Source organism: Phyllopteryx taeniolatus, chromosome 6 (genome assembly GCF_024500385.1).
Source record: "Phyllopteryx taeniolatus isolate TA_2022b chromosome 6, UOR_Ptae_1.2, whole genome shotgun sequence".
Taxonomy (NCBI): Eukaryota; Metazoa; Chordata; class Actinopteri; order Syngnathiformes; family Syngnathidae; genus Phyllopteryx; species Phyllopteryx taeniolatus.
Window position 1 is genome coordinate 21,930,103 of NC_084507.1, and position 12,651 is coordinate 21,942,753.

A 12,651-nucleotide genomic window follows, 5' to 3' on the forward strand; every position below is an offset into this window, starting at 1 on the left:
ACCAAAACATCTCAAATATGCAATTTTATCAATCTATATGACTACAATTAAATACAATTAAACAAAATTAACTTAAACACAAATTAATCTAAAATATGAAAATAATATTTTTTGTACATTATATTGGTAAAGATTTGTGTAAAAATGAAATTAAAATGTATTTTTAAATCATTTAAGGCACATCTTGTCTGTTTAATGCAATCTAACTGTTGTTTGGAAATGGAATATTTTGGGGTCATTTAGGAAAATAGAAACCAAATTTTAAAAACGTTTTTGATTAGCTTTTATAGATAAATACATATGTTATATACTGTATATAATTTTTTTCAAGCACTTGTGAGGCAACCCAACATTCCATAAGGGATCAAAAGTCCCAAAAAAGAATAAACAATGTGTGACCTCGCCTCTTTGACTTCCTGCCCCCACCCCCCCCCCCCCCCCCCCCCCCTCCCACACACAGCAAACCACCACTAAAGACCACCATTACCCCCAACTGTTCCTCCTCTTCATCATCATTCATCATCAGTCCAGTTAACAATGGCCGCTAACCTCCTCTTTCCCTTCCTTCTCGCTGCCCAAATGTGTCCAATGACAGGAAGGAAAAGGCCCAGGGAATGAATGAAAGAGAGTTTTCCCTTTTAAATGAACAGTGTGTTAATTTAATCCTTTTTTATTTAACATCAAACAACTGAATGAAGCATAAACATTACTTAATCATAAATATTCACGTCCTATGTGTTCCCGTAAATAGTGCAACTTGTGGCGAGATATAAACGGAAACATTGCGGAGTAACACATGCGGACTGAGGATGTTAAAATCCTACCTCGACAGTTTTACTGCTCCCGAAAAAAATGGTCAAAAATAAATATATCAATAGGAGCGTTAAAATGTTTATCCAATCGATTAGCAAAACAGTACATGGTCACGCTAAATGCTAATGATGCACTTTTAAAAACAAAAAGTAAAGTTGTGTCTTTCAAAGTCTAAAGCACACTTTTGACTCCTTTGTGTCGTTAGCATTAGCATCATGCTAGCATCACACGTTACCGCTCTCTATATACTATCCACAAAGAAAACTCAGAGGTTAGATTCATCCTTAAATTTCACCCCAAAGCCCAATATCCCCAACATTTTGTGACTACGTGTACAGTATGCTGTCAAATGTGTTCAAATGATCATTCTAAAGTGTTAGAAGTCCGACAAAGCAAAATAAATTGATATTCCGTTTGAGCGTTATGGTTTCTTCCACACAGGACATTTGAAGTTGCAGTAGGGGACCAATGGTTTCATCATGGAGGTTTCATCGACGGTTTTAAAAATAGGCGAGGTTGCGCGGCAGGCATGCAATCAGCATTTCGTTTATGTCGGTGACAGCTGCACATGACTCAGCTGAGCCTCCGCAGTGTTCATCCTCCCTTCCATGACAAATGCTTCACTTCAACGCTCGCTTTCATTTGTATTATTCTTTTTTGAAGCTGTTGGTGATTATTACATCAAAGATACAATTGTCAAAATATTTTCTGCTGTTGTTGTAAGTAAGTGATTATATTCAACTCAAAGACGACAGTGGTCAAGCAACACCATCGAAATCAGCTTTATTCAAACTGACAGTAGCAATGCTTTTTCTCTCAAAACAATCATTCAACTTTGAGGCTATGCGTCGCCCACATTAGGTAAAAAAAAAAATCAAAAGAATACAAAAATGCTTGGCAATTTAGTGAAACCGATCTGTCTCGGATTCCTATTTCTGATTTGGCCTCATTTGGGCGAATTCCCCAGTAAGAGTTGGACCAAATATGAGCATTGGAGTTCGCCCCAAAGAGCTCTTTCGAACCAAAATCACCGACTTTCTGTTCGATTTCAACCACGGGCCCTTGAGATTTTTCTGTGCGCCCTGTTATGATAAACATTTCCACCCAATTTCATTTCACCCAGTAAAACTGGTGCTAGGGGGGGCTAATCTTTTTCAAACTTTTCAGGGGAAGCTGCCGTTGTGGGGTTGTTGTGGACACATTATTTTGACACCAGGACACACAATTACGCGTGCTTCTTTGAGGCGTACAGACAATCGCCCCAAACACGATGGTGGCCGACGGCACGAGAGGAAGGAGGCTCGTCTATGCCTGAGTGGGCGAGGTTTTAACCAAATTAACGTGTGTGTCAGTGCGTGTTTCTGTGTGTACGTGTGTGTGTGTGTGTGTGTGTGTGTGTGGTAGCAGATGTCCACTGTCATCTAATCAGTATGTGGAAAATTGAATTAGTAAGATGTCAGACAGTGGGCCGCGCACCATACACACACACACAGACACACACAACTACAATCATGATATGGTGCCCTTTTAGCATCCGCCCCCCCAGCATTTTAATGCTAAAAAGCAGCTTGACGTGAATGTTTTCATCAAAAAGAAGGAGGTCAAAAAACAAACAAAATGGGGGCAACAGCTGCGTGTGATTCCATTGAAATGAGTTTCAAGACAAACCTGCTGTCTGCTGGTGTGTGTGTGTGTGTGTGTGCGCGCGACGTCAAGCAGGCAGCTGACACAAGCAGATGACACCCACCAAACAACCTCAGTGGTGGGGGCTAAGCAAGTACAAATACGTTGCTATTGTCCTTAATTGGATTTCAAGTGACTGTACTTGACTTTTTTTAAATGCTAATTTTTTTTGGATGGCTTTTTATCTTAACTCCTTACATGTGAAAGTGAAGCTGTACTTCCAATTCCTTACTTTCTCAAAATAGCTACATCGTTACGATAAATATTATGTATACAAATAAGGTGTATTTCTTTTCGATTGTTATCATGGAATAATTTAGCTTTTTTTTTTTTTTTTTTTTTTTTTAGTTCACAACGTTAGCAAAGCGAGGAGAAGACTTGCTTTGATAGCTTGTCTGATAATTGTTTTCCTCCCAAAACGACTACTATGTAATAAGTTTAATAAAAGAAACTAGTCTAGTATTGACTTGAAAAATTAACGTTTCCTTTTCGTGTCGTCATTGAAACGCTGTCAGTTTACGTGCTCGTTATGACGTCACAAACCGCCCGCCTCAATCGTCATGTGATGCTTCCATCTGGTGGTCAAACACAGTACTGCGCCCACATCGCATCATGGAATAATACAGTACTATACAGTCAAGAAAAACCCAAAGACAATATTTGAAAATATCATATGTAGTTATAGTATAAAGTATAAATTGTATTTATTTTATCTACTATGGATCGTTAGCAATCTTTCCATGCATCATTTGGTCCAAAACTAAACAAAATAAATTGAAAATATTTAATTTCAGCACTGTGTTCCCGCACACGGGTCAATTTGCAAATACAATAATAATAATACAATATATAAATATAAATCATAATGTAATAAAATGAATTTTAAATAGTTCCAAACAATGACATGAAATGTAAATATTGAATATTTACGTGTTCATTTATAAAAGCCATTAATACTGAATACAATAAAGACAAAAATATACATGCTGATGAAATATAATTGTAGTTTAAAATATGCTGAATAAAAAGGATTTCACTTTCATTTTCCCTTTTCACTCAATCCAACAATACAGTAACTATTTTGAATTCATCATTTTCAACATTTGAATAACACAATTATAATACAACAAATATAATTAGTGACTTCATCATATATGACAAATTGTAATTTTTATTTATTATGGACAATTTTAAACTTTGGTGTTAACCATTTGGTGCTAAAAAAACACTAATATTTAATATTTAGTCACCGGACAACAACACGGGAACGACATGGAATTGACCTATTATTTAACAATAATGTTTTTAGGACACGTGATGAATCGTTCCAAGAATTCCAAATAATAGGCGGAAACTTTCTTCAATACAATAAATTCAAAGCAGCAATAAAATAAAAAATCAATAATCACCAACACACTCCAGAGCACCCTCAAACGCCCGGAATCTGTCAAGCAAATAGTGAAGCTTCTTCCGTAAAGGAAAAAACTAAAATAAAATAAATCTCTCCAAAGTTTATACATTCATTTCATACACTAAATCAATGCACTTACCAATCACTAAATGAGAAGAAGACCTTTCCATGTCTGCTGAACCTAATTACTGGATACAGATATGTAACAATGCGTTTAGAATGACAATTTACAGCTTATACAATATAAAGTGCTGCAGAGAACACACTTTACTCAGCACACTGGGTTTCTCCATTTAATATATGCGCGCAATCCACCCAAAAATAGCGCCGATATCTATTTTCATGCGATATGGGAATGCACACCAATTCAATGCTTTTGGTCTTCAGTTGCACAGAAACTCGCTTATATTTTGAATTTCAGGATTCCGCTTTCCCCAAGATTGGGCATATTTTGGCGCCGGAGCACAATCGACCTTCATAATCAATGTTCACAATCATTACTCGTCGCGGTAGCTGCCGCTAAGAAAACAATTCTATTCAACTGGAAGAACAAATAACAACAACAAGACTATTTTGTAAGTGGAAAAGTCAACTTTTGACTTCTGTATTCTTTGTTGTCGAGGTTGTTGTTTTATTTGTATTCTATTTGTCATTTTCTCATTCATTTATGTACATGTATGTTTTTTTAAGTTGTATTTTTTTGGTTATTATTTATTTTTCTTTTCTCTAGGTAAATTGCCTTTTTTTCCCATCTTTAAAAAGAATGCAATGAAGCACAGAAAAGAGCGACAAAATGTGGTAGGTCAACTTGTCTATTTAATATATAAAATACGGTAAAACATACGCAAAAGGGGAGCGAGGGTGGGGGCGCAAGAAGGGTAGCATCAGATACTTTGGTACAATAACAAACACTCTGTTTTTGTAAAAGCAGTATAGATTTTGTAATAACATATCAGTGCATACTTTTATTTATGAAAATATACACAAATTGTATATCATTCTCCAACAAAAGTCTCTTTACAACAAAAAAAGCAGACTAGCCCAACACAATATATTAGCTATGATTTATTTACTATTTTTTTTTCTTCATTTTTACTTTCATATATTTATGTGTGACGACGGTGTGTTGATATTACATTTTATTCCCCTTTGCTCTTGATCCATGCAGCAGTGACATCCTCGCTTAACTTGTGCGTCGAAAAAATCGTGCGATGTTTATTCAGAACACAACAACAACACACGCACACACAAAAAAATCCCCCAAACGAACAAACAAAAAGGTATTTATAGATATTCATCAAATTAAACTAAGCTACACAAAGAAAGTCTTCATCGTGTCGATGACCTCATCGTGATGCTGATGATTCATATTTATTATAAGAATAATATCACCATAAAAAACAGACTGTCACCAGCACAAATGAACACCGGAAAGCGAGCGCGTTAGCTTTGGTGGCCCGCGGATGGAAAGCCGCTTGAGCGTTTATTTGAAATCCTTCATATCCAGCTTAGGATCCACGTACTAGTACGTTCTTTGTCCTCACTAGTAAGCCAATTCAGTGCAATAGTAGGAACAGCTAGCGCCCCTGGTAGTGCAACTTTTGCCCTACTAGTGCGACATCAAGGATACCGAATGAATGGCGTTTGCGCATTTATTCTGTATCCATTTACTAGTATGCTCTATGTGCTCACTAATAAGACGATTCAGTGCACTAGTAGCATGACTGGGTCTTACGAGTAACATTTTCCCCCACTACTACTACTGATATTTCTGCACTAGTAGGACAACTTTGGCAAACAGTAGGACAACTACATGTTACAAGTTAGGCAAAACTGCACTAGTTGGCACCTGAGTGCTACTAGTGAAGCTCCAGATGTTAACTAGTAGAATTTTAGAGTGTCACTAGTAATAGTGGTACCACACAGCTGTCAACTAATGCACTGTTTTGCTTCACTAGTAACATGTAGTTCTACTAGTGTGCAGAATTGTCTTACGAGTGAGGACAAAGAGCATACTAGTAGATGGACCTAATGTTGGATCTCAAGGATATTGTATCAGGTCCTAGTACTACTACACTTTTTGTCCTCCCTAGTAAGACAATTCAATGCACTACCAGGACTAGGGTGCACTACTACTATTTTTTTCCACTACTAGTATATAGTAATTTGTGCACACTAGTTGGAAAACTTTGTTACTAGTGAGGCAAAACTATTAGTGGGCATTTTGGCGCGACGAGTAGGATCCAGGAAGCTACTAGTGTGTGACACATACTTACTAGCTGGGTCTAGTAGTGTTACCAGAGCAACACAGTAGTTTACTAGTAAGGTTTCATTCCATACTAGTAGGTCTAAAGTGAAACTAGTAATGGAAAACATGTTACTACAAAGACAGTCATTCTACTAGTGCGCTGAATTGTCTTACAAGTGAGGACAAAGAATGTACTAGTGCATGCACCTTAAGCTGCATATTGAGGATATGGGAAAAAATACTCAAACAGCTTTGCAAGGTGGGCGGGTTTGAAAATGATTGTCTTTTCGTGATTACGGCGCCCCCTAAAGGAAGCGCACGGGTAACAACATCCATGTCGCGTATGGCTTGAGGCAGACTCCTGTAATCATGATGACAATGAGAATGCCGCGGAAAATCCATTGTAAAATGTTCATTTACCGCAGCAAAAATACCGTATCGCACATTTCCCCAATAAATCCTCGTCAAAATAAATCGATGCTAGCTGCGTCGTCACGGCAACAGAAAACTATTTCGAATGGGTTTGAATGCAATACGTTTAGAAAAATTCAACCCAATGGGAAAGGGGATGATGTCATCAAAATGATGACTGACCGGTCATATAAAGTGTGTGTGTAATGTCATATATGGAATACAGTGGGAATGAGTGTATAATATTTGCAAATATTGTATAAATTCGAAATTTTTTTCCCCCCCCTTTTAGCCACTTGTCATTTTTATATATATGATCATGTATGGGGGAGTGTTGAAAAAAAAAAGTAAAGCCAACAGAAGTTTTATCCCGCCCAAAAATTTCACTAAAGGACAAATATATATATATATATATATATATATATATATATGTTTTAAAATTTGAAAACAGGCGGGTTAATTTGACATGCAACAAAAGCGAACTGATACCTTTGGGCAACATAACTGAATAATAATAGGAATATTACAATTTGCACTATTTGTCACTAAAACCCCAAATCAGCAATTTGCTGACTTCATGATCTAAAAGTTTAACGTCAAAAAGTATAAAAGCACGTGGACGGATCGAATCTTTGCATTGATCTTTGTGTGCGTGGGTGTGTGTGTGTGTGTAAAAAGTGCGCTCCATCATCATCATCATCATCATCATCATCGAGGCCCAACTGTCCCTTTTCTGCCCCACAGCGCCCTCTGGTGCATTGTCAACAAACTACACCTTTATACTGTACACACAGCCATAAAGAATTATTTCAAAAAACAACCAAAACAAAATCCACTGAGAATTTGTTATGTTCTTTCCTTACTTCCTGCCAAATACTGAGCTCCTATGTACAATCCCTGTGGCGTGCACGTGGTTGTCGTCATCTATTATTATTATTTATATAATTATTATTACTCAAACTTGTCACCCACACACACACATACACACACACACACGTTTATGTACACAACCCCAATGTGGTTCATGTCACAAGTCACCGCGCGCGCGCGCAGGCACACACACACACACACGCGGCTCATCGTCCTCCCTGATTCTATCGTTGCCGTGGCAACAAATCATTCCAATAAAGGCTGCTTTCCCACCTTACTTAGCTAATTACTTAAGTCATTCACGAATTAGTTAGCGTCTCTGCTTTCTGGTTTGTAAGCAACGTAAGTTAGTGTTCACAAAAAACAAAAAAAAAAAAAAAAAAACAACGCATGGCGACAAAAACTTTGAGGTTGTTCTCTTCTCTGATTGATTAAAAGCGTGCAAACAGGAAGACGTTGTAGTGCTAAATTCTGGGAAATTGGTCACGAAAAGGTATTGGGTATTTGGGACAAAATTGAATACAGTATAGGTGGCCATTTTGGGGGGGGACTCAAGATTGCGATTGAACAGGAAGTCGGCCATTTTAGGCGAGTCGTGCCTGAAATTGAAAAAGTCGGCTGCTCGTGCCTGAAGTCTAACACGAAGTCGGCCATTTTTGGGGGGACTTACGTCCCAAATCTAACAGGAAGTAGACTCGTCTCTTAAATTATGGAAGTCAGTTGTCTTGGTTTGAAGCGGCCCTTTAAGGGGAATTGTGCGTGACATTGAACAGGAATTTTGCCATTCCGAGTGAATCGTGTCCCAAACTGAAAAGGAAGTTGGTTATTCACGGGGACTCATCTTTGAAACTGAACCTGGGCTATTTCCTGGTGTGCATTTTGTGTTGTAGTCAGTACGGTAAACCAACATTTTGTTGACTTTCTTTTGACCAATCAAAGAAGAGAGCTATGCCACATGGTTTGTTGCGATGCATTTTGGGACACTTGGACTCAAAACCACCTCACTTACAAACCGTAAAGCGTTAAAGCGGTCTAAAACTCGTGAGGGTCGTCAGTCTTGTATCGGGGGGGGTCTTCTTGACCGTGAGTGTGGGGCACACTTTTCCTTCATTTACTTGATAAACTCCGGAGACACGCAGACGCAATAGTGGCACACGCAAGGCATGCTGGGAAACCTCGTTAGCCCCTTTAACACTACCCATTAAAACTGGCTTCTTCCTGGCTTGCTGCCGCATGTGAAAGGTACCGATACGGAATAAGGGGATAGAAGTCTACCCGCAAATGTGATCACAAAAACTGATATTGAACTTTGAGGTCAAATGTCAGGATGAACTTAAAACGCACTATATGACCTTTACAGGTGAATCTATTTTGACCTTCTGTATACTTTGACATTTCGAACTGTTCAATGTTTCAGTACTTTTTTGCACAAGCTGCTGTTCTGTAACAACGAGCTGAAGAGCAAAACTCACAGGTATTTGAGCCACATTTTCAACAATGTACACTTCTTTGCCTTTCTGTGACTCTTCCAGTATCTTTGTTGCAACCTATTGATAAGACCAGTAACCATCGTAATCTCACCATAGTAAACTTGTAATTTTACAATACTTTTTTTCTCCCAGAAAACAAAATTGTATTAAAAAATACAAACTAAAAGTATTCTTTTTAGAATAAAGTACAATAAAATGTAATAGTTTTTATCTTTTATGAGAATAAAATGTTTTCCTAACCCTCATACATTTCCAAGGATGTCCACTTTTTTTATCTTTCCGTGACTCTTCCAGTCTCTCTGTATCTCTGTTGCAAACCTGCTGATGACTATAAATTTACTGGCCAATACAAAACTCACCCTACAATAGTCATAATTAATTTAAGTTAATTTCTTTATCATTCTTATCCGAATAAAAGCATATTTATCAGAATAAAACCACATTTTGTAAAGTTTTATTTCACCAAGATTACTTTTAATCTTACAAGAATACAAATATTTGATAGTTTTTGTTGTTTAATGAAACTAAAATATATGTATTTTTTTGGTCAATGAGGTTTTAACATTATTTTTTGGGAGGAAAGTATGGTAAGCATACCTGAAAAAAGTCAAAATCTTACACAAATAAAGTAACATTTTTCATTTTACGCCATTGCTCGGCTTTGAACAGGACGTTGGAGTGGAGTGAAGTGGCCACTTAGCTGTGACCGTCATACAGTGTCTTCAGCACGTTGCAACGGAGAGACTGGAAGAGTCACAGAAAGGCTTAAAAGTGAACAGAATTTCAAAAACAAAACAAAACAATAAATACACAAAATTCAGCTCCTGGTTAGGGAACAAAAAGTTTTGCAAAGAATACGGAATCGATGAACAGTTGGACATTCGAAAAGTTCGAAGGTCAGAATTAAGTTCACCGGAAAAGGTTATAGTGCATTTTAGGTTCATTCTGAAACTTCACGCCAAAGCCCTTGCTGTGAGTAGTGACTGTGAACGTTAGTGTGTGTGCAAAAGTGTTAAGCATGCTTGTGTGTGTGTGTGTGTGTGTGGAGGAGTTCTGGGGCTGGTGTGTGTTAATGGGGTTTGGGTACGGGCCTCAACTGGTTCTGTCCGGCCCAGCCCGGCATGGCACGAGGGCTTTATGTGACCCACGCGTCCAACCTCATCCTCTTCACGTTGTCCTGCTCCTGAGGCTCGGCCGAGGCGGGCCGCAGCAGCACCATGGTGGGCTGCTGGACGCCGGCCTGCTGGTGGAGGTGGAAGTCCGGAGCCCCGCCGCCGCCGCCGCCGCCGCACACTCCTCCTCCGCCCCGACCCTGGCCGGCGGCGTCGTCCCGGTCGCTGCCGTCGTAGGAGCTGCCGTTACTGCTCAGGCTGTCGACGGGAGAGCGGCCTTGGCCTACCGCCTCCAGGCGCAAGGTGGCGGGGTACGACGGCGCCACCTGCCCGTGGATTTGAATGCCGCCACCCCCGCCCAAAGTGGGGCAGGGGGTGCTGCGGTCCCGGTTGGGTGACACTGGCTCGGACTTGATGTTGACGTGAGGGTTGGTGTTGATGGTCAGTGCCGTGCCCTGAGGGAGAGGAGCCATCGGCCTGTGTAACAGACCAAAAAAAAAAAAACAGAGTGAGATGTCGCTGGAGTACAAGTCGCATTAAGGGACACACTGAAGAAAAATAAATAAAAACTACGGGAAAAGAAGTTGCAATCTTTTATTTTTATTGATGTATTTTTAAATTGAAAATAAAGTCAATCTAACAAGAATTTTTGACAATGAAGTTGTAATTTCTCAGACTAAAATCATATATATATTTTTTTTTGTTCAGAAAAAAAGTCCTACTCTTATGAGAACAAAAGTTGTAGGTGGTGCAAAATAACTTTTTTTTGGGGGGGAGGGAAGTCAATATTACAAAAATAGTCATGATCTTAACCATATTTTTTTTCCAGAAAGAAGGTTGTAATCTAACAAGATCAAAATTTTATTTTTTTCAAGAAAGATTTAGACTTTTTACAAGAATAAACTCCTAACCTTACAAGAACTACTTAAAATATTTGGTACTTTTTGTAATCTTAAAAAACAAATCTTTTTTTCCATCATAATACGAGGATAAAGTCATATTTTTGGGGGAAAAAGTCCCAATTTTACGAAAATAAAGTAATATTTATGTGACTGAAATCATAATGTCCCAAGAACAAAGTTCCGCATATGGCAGATTAGGTGAAAAAATGTGTAACCTTATTTAAAAAAGTCACATTTTTACCTGTTCATGGTGGCCCTATAATACTGTACTACACAAAAGTAAAATTTCTAAAAAATAACCAATTCAAAAAAATTAAAAATAAAATAATCAATAGACAACACTGTAATGACACTGCCCTCATAACAAATTAAAAGTGCACAGTGTGGAAGCACACAACTTTTGTTCTCATAAGAGTAGGACTTTTTTTCTGAACAAAAAAAAATATATATATATGATTTTAGTCTTCATTGTCAAAAATTCTTGTTAGATTGACTTTATTTTCAATTTAAACATAAAAGCCATGCTTCAACACACAGGATGCAACAACAACCACCAGCAGCATCATCATGTCCCCTTCTTCTTCCCATTCTCTACTTTTTCGCTATCCAAACACTGGACAGCACTGCCCAAAAAAGCGTTACCTTTAACGTTACAACTTTTAATGACGGCTCATCCTTTGACGCTGCCGTCAGGACGTTTTCTTTCTCTCTCGCCTGCAGCTCCACGTGACGGACGCCAATTTCACGCTGCCAATTAGCGCCTTTGGCCGCCGTGGGGAACTTTCTAATATGTCTCATCAGCTGCTAATATCCACTCGTTTGCTGGCCTTTGCACGCATGCACGCACACACACTCTTTCCATCCTCGGGCCAAACATGGTAATGGGTGACGGCGGGCAAAAAAGGCCCGAGTCAGCGTGCCGGTGACAGTGATGGAGTCCAGAACGGCGGCCGAGCTCCAGCGCTAACGACACAGCGAGAAAAAGACATCTTACCCAGAATGCTTTGCTTCTCACTGAATGATGTGATGTACACTGGCTTGCCGCTTTTTAAAAAAAAATATATAGGTTTTAACTCGAGGTGCAACAATTAATCAAGAAATCGATTATCAAATGAATCGAAAACTGTTATAATAATCGGTAAATCATTTAGAGACCTTGTTTAACTCAAAACTGTCCAAATTCTCAGAATTTCAGCCTCTCAACTGTAAATAAACTTGAACCCTAATTTGATAACCAAATTTAAAAAACCCTAAACTTAATTTGAAACCCCAACTTTAAACACTAACTACTTGTTACGATAATTCAAAACTGTATCCCTAGTTTGATACTTTAATCTTAGCTATTTCCCCTAATTAAAAATCCTAACCCTAGTTTGATAAAATAGTGTAAAATTCAAACCTTGGTTTTATTCATGTAATTTAAAACCTTGCATCTAATTTGAAACCCCAAACCAAATTTGAAACGCTAACTTTAATTTAATACAGTCATTTGAAAGCCTCACCCTAGCTTGACACTTTAATTCAAAAGCCTAACCTTAATTTGAAACCCAAATTTAAAATCCTCACCCATTTAAAACCTTGAATACTTGAAAGCCCAACCTTACTATTCAGGAGTTTCGGAACAAGCCGAAAGGAAATGAAGAACATACAATGTTTCATTCCCTTTTGTTTTATCTGTCAGTTTTGCAGTAAACTTCGATTGGGAGTGACA

General features: G+C 38.3%; 1 protein-coding gene across 5 annotated transcripts in view; it reads right to left on the reverse strand.

Moving 5' to 3' along the window:
* Nucleotides 1–4,705: 4,705 nt before the first annotated feature.
* mef2d (myocyte enhancer factor 2d) overlaps nucleotides 4,706–12,651 on the reverse strand; it is a 106,861-nt gene continuing 98,915 nt past the window's right edge. For all 5 annotated transcript variants that reach the window (XM_061776798.1, XM_061776799.1, XM_061776795.1 and 2 more), the window contains one exon: nucleotides 4,706–10,515. In XM_061776798.1, the coding sequence (XP_061632782.1) occupies nucleotides 10,062–10,515 (454 nt within the window). In that variant the 3' untranslated portion in view covers nucleotides 4,706–10,061. The remainder of the gene's footprint in view (nucleotides 10,516–12,651) is intronic.